This window comes from Dipodomys merriami, unplaced genomic scaffold, assembly GCF_024711535.1.
Source record: "Dipodomys merriami isolate MVZ:Mamm:240054 unplaced genomic scaffold, mDipMer1.0.p SCAF_70, whole genome shotgun sequence".
Lineage (NCBI taxonomy): Eukaryota > Metazoa > Chordata > Mammalia > Rodentia > Heteromyidae > Dipodomys > Dipodomys merriami.
In genome coordinates, this window is record NW_027206291.1 from 5,872,039 (window position 1) to 5,887,053 (window position 15,015).

The 15,015-nt window shown below is 51.4% G+C and overlaps 1 protein-coding gene across 8 annotated transcripts in view; it reads left to right on the forward strand.

Annotated features, from left to right (window-relative positions):
- Positions 1-15,015, forward strand: part of Dot1l (DOT1 like histone lysine methyltransferase) — a 66,651-nt gene that overhangs the window by 41,923 nt on the left and 9,713 nt on the right. For 6 of the 8 annotated variants that reach the window (XM_070007952.1, XM_070007946.1, XM_070007944.1 and 3 more), the window contains 15 exons: positions 1,218-1,324; positions 3,154-3,195; positions 4,299-4,409; positions 4,600-4,834; positions 5,204-5,317; positions 5,890-5,981; positions 6,179-6,280; positions 6,654-6,791; positions 7,427-7,552; positions 9,014-9,498; positions 9,659-9,794; positions 10,413-10,559; positions 12,039-12,168; positions 13,735-14,315; positions 14,805-15,010. In XM_070007952.1, coding sequence (XP_069864053.1) covers positions 1,218-1,324; positions 3,154-3,195; positions 4,299-4,409; positions 4,600-4,834; positions 5,204-5,317; positions 5,890-5,981; positions 6,179-6,280; positions 6,654-6,791; positions 7,427-7,552; positions 9,014-9,498; positions 9,659-9,794; positions 10,413-10,559; positions 12,039-12,168; positions 13,735-14,315; positions 14,805-15,010 — 2,752 coding nt within the window. The remainder of the gene's footprint in view (positions 1-1,217; positions 1,325-3,153; positions 3,196-4,298; positions 4,410-4,599; positions 4,835-5,203; positions 5,318-5,889; positions 5,982-6,178; positions 6,281-6,653; positions 6,792-7,426; positions 7,553-9,013; positions 9,499-9,658; positions 9,795-10,412; positions 10,560-12,038; positions 12,169-13,734; positions 14,316-14,804; positions 15,011-15,015) is intronic. The other 2 variants (XM_070007945.1, XM_070007948.1) reach the window with 2 other exon arrangements.

Consider the following 15,015-nt stretch of genomic DNA (forward strand, 5'->3'; position numbering starts at 1 on the left):
TGTGTGTGTGTGTGTGTGTGTGTGTGTGTGTGTATGTATGTGTATGTGCCGATTCACTAGGACTTGAACTTAAGGCCTTAAGCTCTTTTTTTTGCTCAGGTCTGTTACTCTAGCACTTGAGCTTCACTGCCATGCGTTCGTGTGTGTGTGTGTGTGTGTGTGTGTGTGTGTGCGCGCGCGTGCTGGCCCTGGGGCTTGAACTCAGCCTAGGTGCTGTTTCTTAGCTTTTTCACTCAAGGCTGGTGCTCTGCTTCCTTGTTCAGTTTGTTAGTGGAATGACTTTAAGCTGCTGAGGTGCATTAGGACAGGGAGACTCCCTGAGCAATAGTGGTACTGGGCCTGGTCCTCTGTGAAGGCATCCTGAGCACTCTAGAATGTAGAGTAATGCTTTGGTCTCCATTTGTTACATGGTAGGAGCATCTCCGTTGTGACAGCCACACATACCCCCAGTCATTGTCCAGCCTCCCCTGGAGGTAGAATCACTTCAAATGAGACTTGTAGTTTAAGAGAAAGTAGTGGTGAATCACAGACCCTAAAGCCAGGAAGAGGCCTTGGGTATACAAAGCTGCAGACTAACTGGTCACTACAGGATTTCCTTTGGTCTGCTCCCTTAGGCCATGTTCCATTAGGTGATGGCCATTCTCTTAGCCATCATCTAAGTTCTTTCCAGGTTATAAAGCAGGGCTCTTTTGCTGGTCTCTGGTGGCTCACACTTGTGATCCTAGCTACTCAAGAAACTGAGATCTGAAGATCATGGCTCAAATCACCCCAGCCAGGAAAGTCTGTAAGACTCTTTTCTCTAATTAACCACCAGAAAACCCGAAGTGGTGCTGTGGCTCAAAGTGGTAGAGCACTAGCCTTGAGCAAAAGAGCTCAGGGACAGCACTCAGGCCCCAAGTTAAAGCCCTATGACTAAGAGCAACAACAAAAAAGGGCTCTTGTGAGCCTACTTGATTGGGCTTGCTGCTTGGGCTTGCATTTCCAAGAGCTGGCCCCATCATCCCTGCTCTGGTATCTGGATCAGGCTTGGGGACATTGCTAGTCACACTCAATGTAGTGGGTAGATATGGTCATAGGCCTGGCCCACATTTCAGGAGGTTGGCTTTAGTTCAAGTTTTCTGCCCCCTCCCTAACTGCCAGGGCCTTTGCGATGATGTGCACATGCGCCTCTTGTAGGGTTGGTCCAGACACGGCCCTGACCTGTCTCCTCCCTGCAGACATTGGTACCATCATGCGTGTGGTAGAGCTGTCGCCCCTGAAGGGCTCCGTGTCATGGACGGGGAAGCCAGTCTCCTACTATTTACATACCATTGACCGCACCATAGTGAGTATACTGTGGGGTGCTTTCCCACCCTGAGGGTCCCACTTTCCACCTGCCTTTTCCCCACACTGCCCATGAGACATTCCTTCAGAATACCCCTTCTGCTTAGGTATCACTGAAGGGTATTCGCTATACTATAGGCGCGGGTGGGTCCTTGGCAGAAATGGAACATGTGGACTGGGACCTGGGTGAGGTGTGCAACAGTTCTGGTCTCAGATCCTAGTCTGGGCACACATCTTCCTAACACAGGATATGGGATCTACTTCATTACCCATAGGCCTCCAGTGTCTGGGGAGAGCAGTCCTGTGTTTTCATTTCTCTTTCTCAGTTCATTCTGTATGAACCAGGGGTCTGGGGCTATAGGGGGTGGGCTTTCGTTTTCACCTCTTCTGCCTGCCTGCCTGCCTGCCTGCCTGCCTGCCTGCCTGCCTGCCTGCCTGCCTGCTTGCTTGCTTGCTTGCTTGCTTGCTTGCTTCCTTCCTTCCTTCCTTCCTTCCTTCCTTCCTTCCTTCCTTCCTTCCCTCCCTCTTCCCCCTCTCTATTTCTCCCTCCCTCCTTCCCTCTCTCTCTCCCTCCCTCTCTCTCTGTCTCCTTCCTTCCTTCCTTCTTTCCTTCCTTCCTTCCTTCCTTCCTTCCTTCCTTCCTTCCTCTTCTTCCCTCCTTCTCCCCCTCTCTATTTCTCCCTCCCTCCTTCCCTCTTTCTCTCCCTCCCTCTCTCTCTGTCTCCTTCCTTCCTTCCTTCCTTCCTTCCTTCCTTCCTTCCTTCCTTCCTTCCTTCCTTCCTTCCTTCCTTCCTTCCTTCCTTCCTTCCTTCCTTCCTTCCTTCTCGGTTGTGGGGCCTGAACTCTGGGCCTGGGCGCTATCCCTCAGCTCTTCAGCTCAAGACTAGCACTCTACCACTTGAGCCATTGAACTACTTTTTTCTGCTTATGTGGTACTGAGGAATCGAACCCAGGGCCTCATGCATGCGAGGCAAGCACTCTACTACTGAGCCACCTTCCTAGCCCCCTGACCTGCCTTTCTTTCCTACCATTGCCTCTTCCTTCCTTCCTTGATCTGGGGCATCAGCCCTATCCTGTCCTCTCTTGATTGGCTCTGTTGTCCTAGACATAGGACCTTTCAACAGATCTACATGTTTGGATATTTTTTTTTCCATTTTGTATGCATCTGCCACTGGTTAGAGCCTCAGTTTGGATCTTTCCTGGGCACACTTCGATGTAAACTGGTGACTGCCACAGACAGGGATACTTCTGCCTCTCTATTGGAAGTGATGAAAAATTTCTGTTCCTGGGCTGAGATGTGAGCCTCCCACCTGTTGCCAGTCCCATACTAGCAGTCTTGACACTTTAGCTTCTCAGTCCTGTGGCCATATGGTCTATTTTGTGTATTGGCAAGCTGAACAGGGAGCCCATACAAGCCAAAGAAGGCAAGTACTCAGCATAACAGGAGTCAAGACAGTACTGAGTCACCTCTGGGCTCTTTCTGGTTCAGTCTCACCCAGGTTTTCCACCTTTGGCTCTCCTGATTGGGCCCAGCCTTTGCTCACTGCTGCTGTCAGGGGTATTTTAGTAGTTTCCCCTGGCTTTTTTTTTTTTTTTTTTTTTTTTTTTTTTGTGGTACTGGTGCTTTAACCTAGGGCCTTGGATATGCTAGATAAACTCTTAACCACTTGAGTCACACCCTAGCACTTTTTGTTGTGTTTTGTTTTTGAGACAGGATACTGCTACCTTTACCCTACCTGCTTTCAAATTCTTAAAGTTGCTGGAATTAAAGAAGTGTATTGCTACATCAAGCTTTGGACTCACTTCTAATAACTTTTTTTTTCTTTTCAGCTTGAAAACTATTTTTCTAGTCTGAAAAACCCAAAACTCAGGGTAAGTTTGTGTTTCTTCTTGACTAAGTAATATGAATGTGTTTGCTTTGTGAAGTTTTAAGTACTAGATTGCTGAGCCACAGTGCTTCATGTGGCTGAACCATGCTTTCCCAACTTCTTTCATTATCCCCTGTCTGTGCTTGGCCTTTTCTCTATTGGACTTAAGTGGGTGTACTTCCTGCTAGGACTAGTAGTCTAGGGAAGATTGGCAAGTCAAATCCTTCCTGGGTGCTATGGTGTATGTGCTGGATACCAGAGGTGAGCTGCTGTGTTGTACTGCCTTGTTCCTGGTAACTGATGGAGACTGGGCCATAGTCTGCTGTATGGTACTTCTCATGTTCTAGCTGTACACAGGCCCATCCCTGTGACCTTCCTTTCTGAAGTCCAAGATAGTCAGTGTTGGAAGAGGCTCCCTCCGTTTTTTGTGTCTGGCTTGGGGAAGCTCAGCCCCCATCCAATCCTCTGAGACCTAGGCCTTCATTCTTGCCCAGGGATGAGGGTCTTTTTTTTTGGTCCGGTCATGGGGCCTGAACTCTAGGCCTGAGCGCTGTCCCTCAGCTCTTCAGCTCAAGGCTAGCGCTCTACCACTTGAGCCACAGCGCCACTTCTGGCTTTTTTTTCCTGCTTATGTGGTGTTGAGGAATCAGACCCAGGGCCTCATGCATGCAAGGCAAGTACTCTACCACTGAGCCACCTTCCCAGCCTTGGAATGGGGGTCTTAAGGACAGATGGAAATGTCCCAGTCTGGCTGGCATGATCTGACATTCTTTCCTAGACATTGCATGGTCCCTCAGTCTATATCTACATGACTATATCTACATGGAGATATGCATGTGGACTCTGTATCTCCAAGCTTCAGGGGGGCTCTTAGCCATTATCTGTCCTCAGGGTCTGTCGATCTGATTGTGTTTGGAGTACTTTCACAGATAAGAGTGCCAATAGGTGCCTGGTTTCCTGTGGACCTGGCATGTTTGTACATGTGCATCGTGCGTGTCCTGTCACAGAGTCACTCTGTAACTCTGTTTCCTCATCTGTGCTGTGGGCAGAGCTGGGACTATACCAGCGCCTTCTGGCACCTTCTAGCCTCTCATCCAACTCTTCCAGGAGGAACAAGAGGCAGCTCGGCGCCGACAGCAGCGAGAGAACAAGAGTAATGCCACCACCCCTACCAAAGTCCCAGAGAGCAAAGCGGCTGGCCCCGCTGAAGCCACCGTGGTAAGGTGCCCTGCCCTGCGCACAGCTGAGTGTACATAAGGAAGTACTGGGTGCCCTCTGGGCTGCCCGCAGGTGTTAATCCTCATAAAAGCAGCTGCTCTCCATGGCCTCAGAGCCCCCATCCTGGTCTTTGTCATTAGCTAGGTGTCATTCCTGCCATGCCCTTCATTGCCCTTCCTCTGCCCATTAGGATTCTGGTGCTGAGGAAGAAAAGGCTGGGGTGGCCACTGTCAAAAAGCCATCTCCCTCCAAAGCTCGGAAGAAGAAGTTGAACAAGAAAGGGAGGAAAATGGCTGGTCGAAAGCGTGGACGTCCCAAGAAAATGAGCACTGCAAACCCTGAACGTAAGCCCAAGAAGAACCAAACTGCACTGGATCTCCTGAACACCCAGACCACATCCCAGACCACATCCCCCTCTCCCCAAGGTGAGCCCCTACCCCGCCCCAGAGCCCTTTCCTAATCTGTGGAGAGAGCCCAAGTCTAGAGGCTGCAACACTTGCTCACACTCCCCCTACCAGGCCTGCTAAAGTCTCCCTGTATCCATGAGGGCCTTTATGTCTTCACCAAGAGAGTATCATAATATAGAATCTGGAGCATCTGGGCATCTTTCTACCAGTCTGGAGGTTGATTTATTGTGGGGGTTAGTGCTGCCAAGAGGTGGTGGCGTGTGGTATTCTCTGGACTCCAAGAATGATATTTGAGTTCAGATTTGCAAAGTCAGAAAGTGCTTAAAATAGGCAAGGCTCTTGGGCATATGGCTGGTGGCTAACCCGGAATACTACTTTCTCCTGCAGATGCTTACAGGTCACCCAACAGCCCATGCTACCAGCTACCTCCAAGTGCACAGTGGCATTCTCCCACCCCACTGCTGGTGGCACCTACCCCGCCTGCACTGCAGAAGCTGCTAGGTGAGCTGCTTCCCAGAGAAGCTCAGCTGGGCAGTAGCCCTGGCCATTTTTGGTGGTCCTCGGATATTTTGTGCATTCTGTATGTCATGGCTTTGACCTCACAACACAGAGTAGGGGCATGGAACTGTTGGATTGACATGGACTTACTGGATTTGGCAGGCCCATTAGATGGGTCAATAGAGGCTCACAGGCCCCTTGTGAGCAACTGAGGTTGACTTACCTTGGGGGACCTTGGGTCATTGTCATGATTAGGGGAACTTCTGTCATGGAATAGGTATAGTTCAGGGACACTGTCCAGTACCCTATAGCACTTAGGATGCTTCTACAGAGAGGAACTCACTCTTGAGTGGCCTGTGCTAGGAGCATGTAGAGCTGCCCTCTGTACCCATGACACCTGGTGTGTAATGGTAAACTGAGAAGAGCTGAGGTCACAGACAGATGGCAGGCAATTGTAGCAGGCTTCCAAGACATTCCAAATGAATGTTTGTGTCTTCATCTCCCCCCACACTTGAAGGGTTTGTTTCTGTATGCGTATGTGCTATCTTCCAAACCTACTCTCCATATCTCTCCAGAGTCCTTCAAGATCCAGTACCTGCAGTTCCTGGCCTACACGAAGACGCCCCAGTACAAGGCCAACCTGCAACAGCTGCTGGACCAGGAGAAGGTGTGTGTGGCTTCAGCCCCAGAGCCACCTGCCTACCTGTCCTGCTGCCAGGGGCGGGTTCCAGCTTTTCACTCCAGTGTTGGTTCCAGTGCTACGAAGGTGTTCCATAGGGGGCTTGAGCACAGCCCTCGGGGAAAGAGCTTGGTTATCCTTTTCTGGTGGGCTCTGGACTTACCTGCCACGCATCCCACCCACAGGAGAAGAACACACAGTTGCTGGGCACAGCACAGCAGCTTTTGGGCCACTGCCAGGCCCAGAAAGAAGAGATCCGGAGACTCTTCCAGCAGAAACTGGATGAGGTAGTGCCTCAAGGCTATGCCATCATGTTTGTCCATGCCATAGCTTGGGATTTGGTGGAATGGGGAATGGGAAGTCTAGGGATGGTTTCTTCCCTAGACTTCCTTTCCTTGAGTGAAAGAAAGTGTTGTGTTGAGAGAATGGCATAGAGTCTGGGAAGAAGGGTAGGCCTGCTGGCTTACTCAGGTGTGGACAGCTTGGTCCACTTGGGTTCTGGAGCAATGCTTGGGTGGTCAACCCTTTTGACTCTTCCTTCAGTGTCCCCAAGGAAGTAAGAGGCCCATTCCCTTTAATCCATCCCTTTTCTTACCCATGTTATTACCTGTGGCCTGCACACCAGAACTCTACTTACTCTCTTGTCCTCCTTGTTCCCAGCTGGGAGTGAAGGCGCTGACCTACAATGATCTAATCCAGGCTCAGAAGGAGATCTCTGCTCACAACCAGCAGCTGCGGGAGCAGTCAGAGCAGCTAGAGAGAGACAACCTTGAACTCCGGAGCCAGAGTCTGCAGCTGGTGTGTGCATATGCACCCATCTGGGCAGCCATTATGGAATACGCCAGAAAATGGAGTCCTGAGTGGAGGATTGGGTTCTCTTCAGCTATTAAGCCAAGGGCCTGTCAACCTGATTCCTTGGGCAGTTGTGTGGGCCCTGGGTGCAGAGATGACCATAGGATCCCTGCTGGGGGCAGGATCCTGAGGAGACTATATTCCCATGACCACTCATCTGCAGTAGGAGGTTCTAGGGCTCCCCATGATCCTGTCCTGTGCTACAGAGTTGTCTATGGAGCCCTGTTAAGTGTGCCAGAACACACCACATAACCTCAGATCCACTCAGACACCTCAGAGGATTCACTAGAGCAGGGTGTTTCCCTAGACTTCCCTGGATTCCTCTTGGCTTTCATTTCTCATGGAGTTGTTCATTGGTCATATAGCTATTTGCATCTCACTCTGAGTTCAGGTGATGATGAAGTGACGTATAATTCTAAGGGGGACCCTGGCTTCTTGGCTTCTTTATACCATTCCAGGCATGGAAGCCAGGCAGTTGTGTCAGGTACCCTGGTCAGAGATAATGGCCCTCTGTGCTATTGAGTATCTGCAATAACCTACCTGCTGGACTCAATGTCAATCTCTTGTCCCTGTTTCCACAGCTCAGGGCCCGGTGTGAGGAGTTAAAGTTGGACTGGGCCACACTGTCCCTGGAGAACCTTCGGAAAGAGAAACAGGCCCTGCGGAGCCAGATCTCTGAGAAGCAGCGGCATTGCCTAGAGCTGCAGGTGGGGTTTGGGGCCCAGTGGATGTCCATGTGGTAATGTCACAGTCCAGACCCCAGCGTCCCACTTTGGAAGAATAGGTTATTGGGGCCTCAGGCCCTCACCCTGAGGTCCTCAGGCTGTCAACATGGAGGTACTATCTAAAACTTACACATCTAAAACTTAAGTTCTGAAGGCCTTCCAACAAGTACTTTTTGAAACAATCACTGACAGAATTTGCTTAATCAGAAAGCTCATAGGTTGGGGGCTGGGAAGGTGGCTCAGTGGTAAAGCACTTGCCTTGCATGCCTGAGGCCCTGGGTTCGATCCCTCAGCACCACATAAGCAAAAAGAAAAAAGCCAGAAGTGGCACTGTGGCTTAAGTGGTAGAGCACTAGCCTTGAGCTAAAGAGCTGAGGGACAGTGCCCAGGCCCAGAGTTCAGGCCCCACAACCGGACCCCCCCCCAAAAAAAAAAAAGAAAAGAAAACTCATAGATTGGGAATGTGGCTTATCGGTAGAGTGCTTGCCTAGCATGCATTAAGCCCTGGATTGAATAAATCTGTACCACATAAACTGAAAAGGCCAGTAGTGGTGCTGTGGCTTAAGTGGTAGAGTGCTAGCCTTGAGCAAATGAAGCTCAGGGACAGTGCCCAGGCCCTGAGTTCAAGCCCCAGGATTGGCAACAAAAAAGGAAAGAGAGAGAGAGGGAGGGAGCAGACGGAAGGGAGGGAGGGAGGGAAAGGAAAGGAATCAAAGAAACCATCTGGTGATGAGAACTGTTCACTATGTCAAGTAGAGAAAGTAGTTGAAGGTATGACAGCTGATGGCATATAATCCCAGAATCAGAGAACTGAGTCCTAGGCCAGCCTAAGTTACATAGTAATACCCTATCTTAGATGTATTTGCTTGCCATCATTACCAAAACAAGCTTGATTCCACAAGTTTGTCCCTGAAGCAGTCTTCCCATCCAGGTAATAACCTACCTACTTAGCTTTTGAGAGCATATGAGAACCAGCAGAGCCAGCAGAGAGGAGAGAGGAGAGAAAGAAGTGTGGTCCTGGGGCTTGAATTTTGGGCTTGGGCACTGCCCCTGAGCTTCTTTTGCTCAAGGCTAGCACCCTACCACTTGAGTCATAGCATTACTTTTAGGTTTTTGAGTAGTTTATTGGAGGTAAGAATTTCACAGACTTTCAGGCTGGCTTTGAACTTTGATCCTCAGATCTCAGCCCCCTGAGTAGCTAGGATTATAGGTGTGAGCCACTGGTGGCTGGTGGCATGGAGTTTTTATATAGGGATATGTTTTGGTTTTCCTTCCCTGCACAAGCAGTGGGTGTCCTGGCAGCTCTTGGTAGCTAGCCTTTGCTCCTTCACAGAATCCTCTCAGAGTCTCAGTGAACAAATGACTCCCGGCCTGTGGGGTACACCTTAGGGCAGGTGCAGCCTCGTCCTGCTTACTTGGTCTTTTCTGCCTGCTACCCCACAGATCAGCATTGTGGAGTTGGAGAAGAGCCAGCGGCAGCAGGAGCTCCTGCAGCTGAAGTCCTATGTGCCGCCTGATGACACCCTGTCCATGCATCTGCGTGGGAAGGGCACCCTGGGCCGTGAGCTAGAAGCTGATGTTGGCAGGCTGCACCTTGAGCTGGACTGTGCCAAGTTTTCCCTGCCTAACTTCAGTAGCATGAGCCCGGAGCTCTCTATGAATGGTCACACTGCCAGTTATGAGCTCTGCAGTGCTCTGAGCCGACCCTCATCCAAGCAGAACACCCCCCAGTATCTGGCTTCTCCCTTGGACCAGGAGGTCGTGCCCTGTACCCCCAATCACAGTGGTCGGCCACGGCTAGAGAAGCTATCTGGTCTGGCCTTGCCTGACTATACTCGGCTCTCCCCGGCCAAGATCGTACTAAGGAGGCACCTGGGTCAGGATCATGTTGCAGCTAGCAAGGCAGCTACCAGTGAGCCACACCCACGGTGAGTGCAGTGCCCTGCATGCTGTGCTCACCTGTCCACACCTAGCAGGAATATATTCATTTGGAAGAGAGGTGGGGTTTGCTAGGTCTGTGCTGCCAGCTTTGCGCATATAAGCCCACAGCTTACGCAGGCTCCCAAGTAACATAGCCTCTCATCACAGAGCTGAGCACACCAAGGAAAACAACCTACCCTACCAGAGCCCAGGCTTGTCAAACAGCATGAAGCTGAGCCCCCAGGACCCACGACCTCCCTCCCCTGGGTCATTGCCCACAGCAGGAGAAAAGAGCAACGAGAAGGTGAGGTCTGGTTCTTCCTTCTTTCTGTGCCTGTGTCCCAGAGCTCCCCAAATTGTGAGGGTGCTCATTAGAAGCAGCCTGAGCATACCTGTTAGGAGGGATTATAGTGTGGCCTAGAGGGACTCATGGAGCCCTAATTTTGGGTACCTGGGGAGGAGGTGGATGGGCACGGATGGACATGTGACACCAGTGGGTACTGGTGGGTACTGTACTGTGGGTTATGGAGACGAGCTTGTCATATCTCCCTTGGGCAACTTTGTTCTCTGTATAGAGACCAAGGCACTGGCACGATGCTGGAGTTTAGGAGGTGGTTGCCCAGGGGATCTGCCATGGGGACCCTGCTTTGGGTTTGTGCAGGAATGGGGTGGAGGTTGTGAAGGGGCCCTGGGAGGTTGAGGTGGCCACAGGCAAGGCCATTATAGCATCAAGAGGTCAGGAGGAGGAAGAACAACGTGGGAAGACACCAATGTTCCCACTCTTCAGGGGGGTATCAAGGGACTCAGTGGCTGACTATCTGAAGGGTCCTTGTTTGGCCAAACAGAGTTGTGCCCCTATCTCCTGCCTGTGGACCTTCCTCTTATCTGGGCCTGCAGTAGACAATGTGGTATTTATTGGCAGGGTGTGAAGGAACGCTCCTATGGCAGCCAGGGGGAGACCATCACTAGCCTGCCCATCAGCATCCCACTCAGCACGGTGCAGCCCAACAAGCTCCCCGTCAGCATCCCCCTGGCCAGTGTGGTGCTGCCCAGTCGCGCCGAAAGGGTGGTGAGCCTGGGCTGGTTGTGGATGTGTGGGGTTAATTTTGGGCTTTGTGTTTTTGTGGCATGATGTATTCTGTTGCATGCTGTTAAATCTCAAGCATCCCAAGAATGGACAATCCCCAGAACAGACAGTATCAAGTCTGGGTTTTATTGTGGTGTATTTTGGGTATCTTGGATTTTAGTGTTTGGGTGGTGTGTTTTTTGTGCCAGTACTAGGGCTTGAACTTCTTTTGCTGCAGCTGGTGCTCTACTACTTGAACCACAGCTTCACTTATGCCTTTTTTGCAGGTCCTGGGGCTTGAACCCTGGGCCTAGGCACTGCCCCTGAGCTCTTCCCCCCCCCCCCCCAGCTTCTTGTGCTCAAGGCTAGCACTCTACCATTAGAGCCACAGTGCCACTTCTTTTTTTGGGGGGGTCCAGTCGTGGGGCCTGAACTCTGGGCCTGGGCACTGTCCCTCAGCTCTTCAGCTCAAGGGTAGCGCTCTACCACTTGAGTCACAGCGCCACTTCCGGCTTTTTTTTTTTCTTTTTGCTTATGTGGTGCCGAGAAATTGAACCCAGGGCCTCATGCATGCAAGGCAAGCGCTCTACCACCGAGCCATCTTCCCCACCCTTCCACTTCTTTTTATTTGAGTAATTTATTGGAAATAACAGTCACGGACCTTCCAGCCCAGGCTGGCTTTGAACAGTGATCCTCAGATCTCAGCCTCCTAAGTAGTAAGATTATAGTAGTAAGCCACTGATGCCTGGCTCTTCTGGCTGTTTTTTTTTCCTTTGTCAGTCATGGAGGTTAAACGCAGGGCCTGGGCACTGTCCTTGGGCTCTTCAGCTCAAGGCTAGCGCTCTACCACTTGAGCCACAGCACCCACTTCTGGCTTTTTCTGTTTATGTGGTGCTGAGAAATCAAACCCAAGGGCTCATGCATGAGAGGCAAGCACTCTACCGTTGAGCTACCTTCCCAGCCCTCCCTCTTCTGATTTTTGATAATTATTTGAAATAATTATCAAATATAAGAATCTGCCTGGTCTGGCTTTGAACTGTGGTCCTCAGATCTCAGCCTCCTGAGTAGCTAGGATTATAGGTGTGAGCCACCCACTGGCACCCATCTCTGTTTTTGTTATTTTTTGGTGAAAGGCAGGTGAGCTGGTAGAGGAAGGTCTAGGGAATTCCCACTCAGGACAACTCCAATCTTGTGGCTAAAACCTGGCCACTGGTACATGGATGCCAGAAGCACCCTGTTTGAAATGAATGAGGTGGAACAAAAAGCTTAGTCTGACTCTTTTTAGGGATGAATGTAGGGATTGAATATAATTCACCTAAAATCCACTTGAAGTTTTGGGGGTTTTAGCACAGCCACAGTTCTGTCCCCGTGGCCTTTATCCAACATGTAAGTGGCCCTGACCCCCATATCTGGCTGGCTCCAGAACTCTCCCCAAGCCCTCTCCTGCTGTTGCCACTGATCCACTGTGGATTTCTCTGGCAGAGGAGCACCCCAAGTCCTGTGCCGCAGCCTCGAGACTCCTCGTCCACACTTGAGAAGCAGATTGGTGCTAATGCCCATGTTGCTGGGGGCAGTGCTGCAGGGAGCAGGAGCCTCACTCTGGCACCCACAGGTAACCTGTCCCTCCAGGCCTTTAAAGTGGATAAATGGGGGTTTCTGGGGACTGTGGCCCATGACCCTATGCCACTGGGCATTGCTAGTAGTGCCTTCTTGTCCTTCAGCTGTGGGAAAATGAGCTCTGTGTCAGCCAGGTGCCATCTGGTTTGATCCCAGCCTATGAGGTAAACTGTGCTTGCCAGATGTTATTCCAGGTCACCTGCTCAGCCTGAAGTTGGGGTTTTCTGGGACCCAAGAATTGATCCCTGTCCATGGTGATGAAAGAGCTCTATTGTCTCCTTAAAGGGCAAGGGAGATCTCTAGGTTGGCCTTTGACACAACTATTAAGCTTAAGTGGGAGTATATAGCAGATGTACCTGAATAACAGGACATGGCTGTGTGCAAGTAAACTCTTAGTCACACTGGTTGTAGAGCGTAGACCAATGAGCTAGAATCCTTCAGGCCAACAGTGACATAGGCCTGTTTGGCAGTTAACTCTCAGGAGTGTCCACATGGTCTCTATCTGCACAGGCTTCTCTGTGGTCTCCTTGCCTGGTGCTGAGAGAGGGGCTAGTTACCCACCTGGGGCTGCTTGAGACACCTTGGAAAGCTGGTGGCTTCATCCTGTGGTGACTTCTCTAGGCTAGATAAGGTCTAGTTCTGTGTAAGGCACTATGGAAGTTTCTAGACAGGGGCTCTATGCAGGGACCATATTGGGGAGCAGTTGGGTACCTGCTGTGGGACAAGCCTATGGCCTTGTGTCTCCAGGCTCCAGCCTGTGGTCTCTAGAATGGGAAGAATCACAACTTCCCCTACCCTCTAGCACCTGTCCACTTAAGTTTCCTGTGTCATGGCCTAACAGCCCGAGGCTCATCTATGGCTCAGGATGCCATCAGGCCCCCTGGTCTTCTGAGCCACACAGGTAGATACAGGTGAGTGGCCATCTGCTTTTGGTGCTGAGCTGTTGTACATGACTGGGGAACTATTCAACACATGAGGTGCTTGTACTGGAGGTGTTTTCTGGCACCCTGTGACTGTGGAGTCTGTCTCTCAGTTGCTGATGGCTTCATCACACAATGCAGCATGTGGGACAAAATTCTTGTGTCACTGGCCTCATCACTGCTGCCAGCAGTGACCCACCACACTCATTTCCCTTGTACTCCTCTTGACCCACTGCCAAACTAGTGCCTGGCCCCTCTTCATGGGCCACAGTTAGGAACTTCTGTCTTTGTGACTTCTCAGCAAGCAGTGCAAGGTTTTGAGCCCCAAATCACCTTTTGTGCCAAAAAGGGAGAAGTTTTAAGTGTATGTAGGGCAATAGCAGGGTGACCTCCTTTGCTTTCAGAACATCTAGCTGGCAGGGCTATCTCCAGAAAGATATCCTAGAGAGGAGGTGTCTGAGCTGAGCCCTCACATGGGAGGGCAGGGTGTATGGTGTGCAGAATAGACCCTGAGCTCTGTAGAGATGGTTGGTAGAAGCAAAGCTGGTGTGGGACATGGAGAGCCACCTAGCCAGGATGGGGCTGCCTGTGTCCTGCTCTGCAGTCTCAGACACCTGAAGATCTTGTGTCCTTTCTGGCAGGCTTCTACACTGGCTCGGTGGCCATCAGTGGGGCCCTGGCTAGCAGCCCAGCACAACTGGCCTCTGGAGCTGAGTCAGCTGCCTTTGACGAGTCCTCCAGTTCGGGGAGCCTCTTCACCATGGTGGGGTCCCGCAGTACAACACCACAGCACCCTCCTCTGCTGACACAGCCTCGGAACTCTGGCCCCACCTCTCCTATCCCCCAGCTCTCTGCCAGCCCCAGGTTCAGTGGGGTTACTCAGGGCCTGCTGCCTGATGCTGGCAAGGGAGACCTGCCTTCTGATTCTGGCTTCTCGGACCCGGAGAATGAGGCAAAGAGGAGAATTGTGTTCACTATCTCAGCTGGCACAGGCAGCACCAAGCAGTCACCTTCAACCAAACACAGCCCCCTGGCGGCGAATACCCGTGGGGACTGTGGGCAGAGCCATGGGCAGGACAGCCGAAAACGTGGCAGAAGGAAGCGTGCATCAGCTGGAACCCCCAGCCTGAGTGCAGGCGTGTCCCCCAAGCGCAGGGCCCTGCCTACTGTTGCTGGCCTCTTCACACAGTCCTCAGGGTCCCCCCTCAACCTCAATTCTATGGTAAGGACAGGACAGCTTGGTGTGGGGGGAGGCAGAACCTAGTGTGGTCAGGAGAGCTTGACTGGGACTTGGTGGGGCTCGGCACAGGATGAGGGGGTGCTAAGCCCTAGGTTGAACTCTGAGGGGCCAGAAGTCTTTATGTAGCTCTTAAATTAGGAATCCTGCTTCAGGGCCCATTGGTCCAATTTGTGGTCTGCCTGTGTATTTTTTTTTTTTTTTCTTTTGTTGGTCATGGAGTTTGAACTCTGGGCCTGGAAGCTGTCTCTGAGCTCTTTAGCTCAAGGCTCTAGTGCTTTACCATTTTGAGCCACAGTGCCACTTTGGGTTTTCTGGTGGTTAATTGGAAATAAGAGTCTCATGGATTTTTCTTGCCCAGGCTGGCTTTGAACCGCAATCCTCAGATCTCAGCCTCCTGAGCAGCTAGGATTATAAGTGTTAGCCACTGGCACCCGGCTGCATGTGTATTTTTTTAAATCTCTGATACCTCAGGTCAGCAACATCAACCAGCCCTTGGAGATTACAGCCATCTCGTCCCCTGAGAACTCTCTGAAGAGCTCCCCTGTCCCCTACCACGACCATGACCAGCCCCCTGTGCTCAAAAAGGAACGACCTCTGAGCCAGTCCAATGGGGCCCACTATTCCCCACTGACCTCAGATGAGGAGCCAGGCTCTGAGGATGAGCCCAGCAGCACCCGGTAAG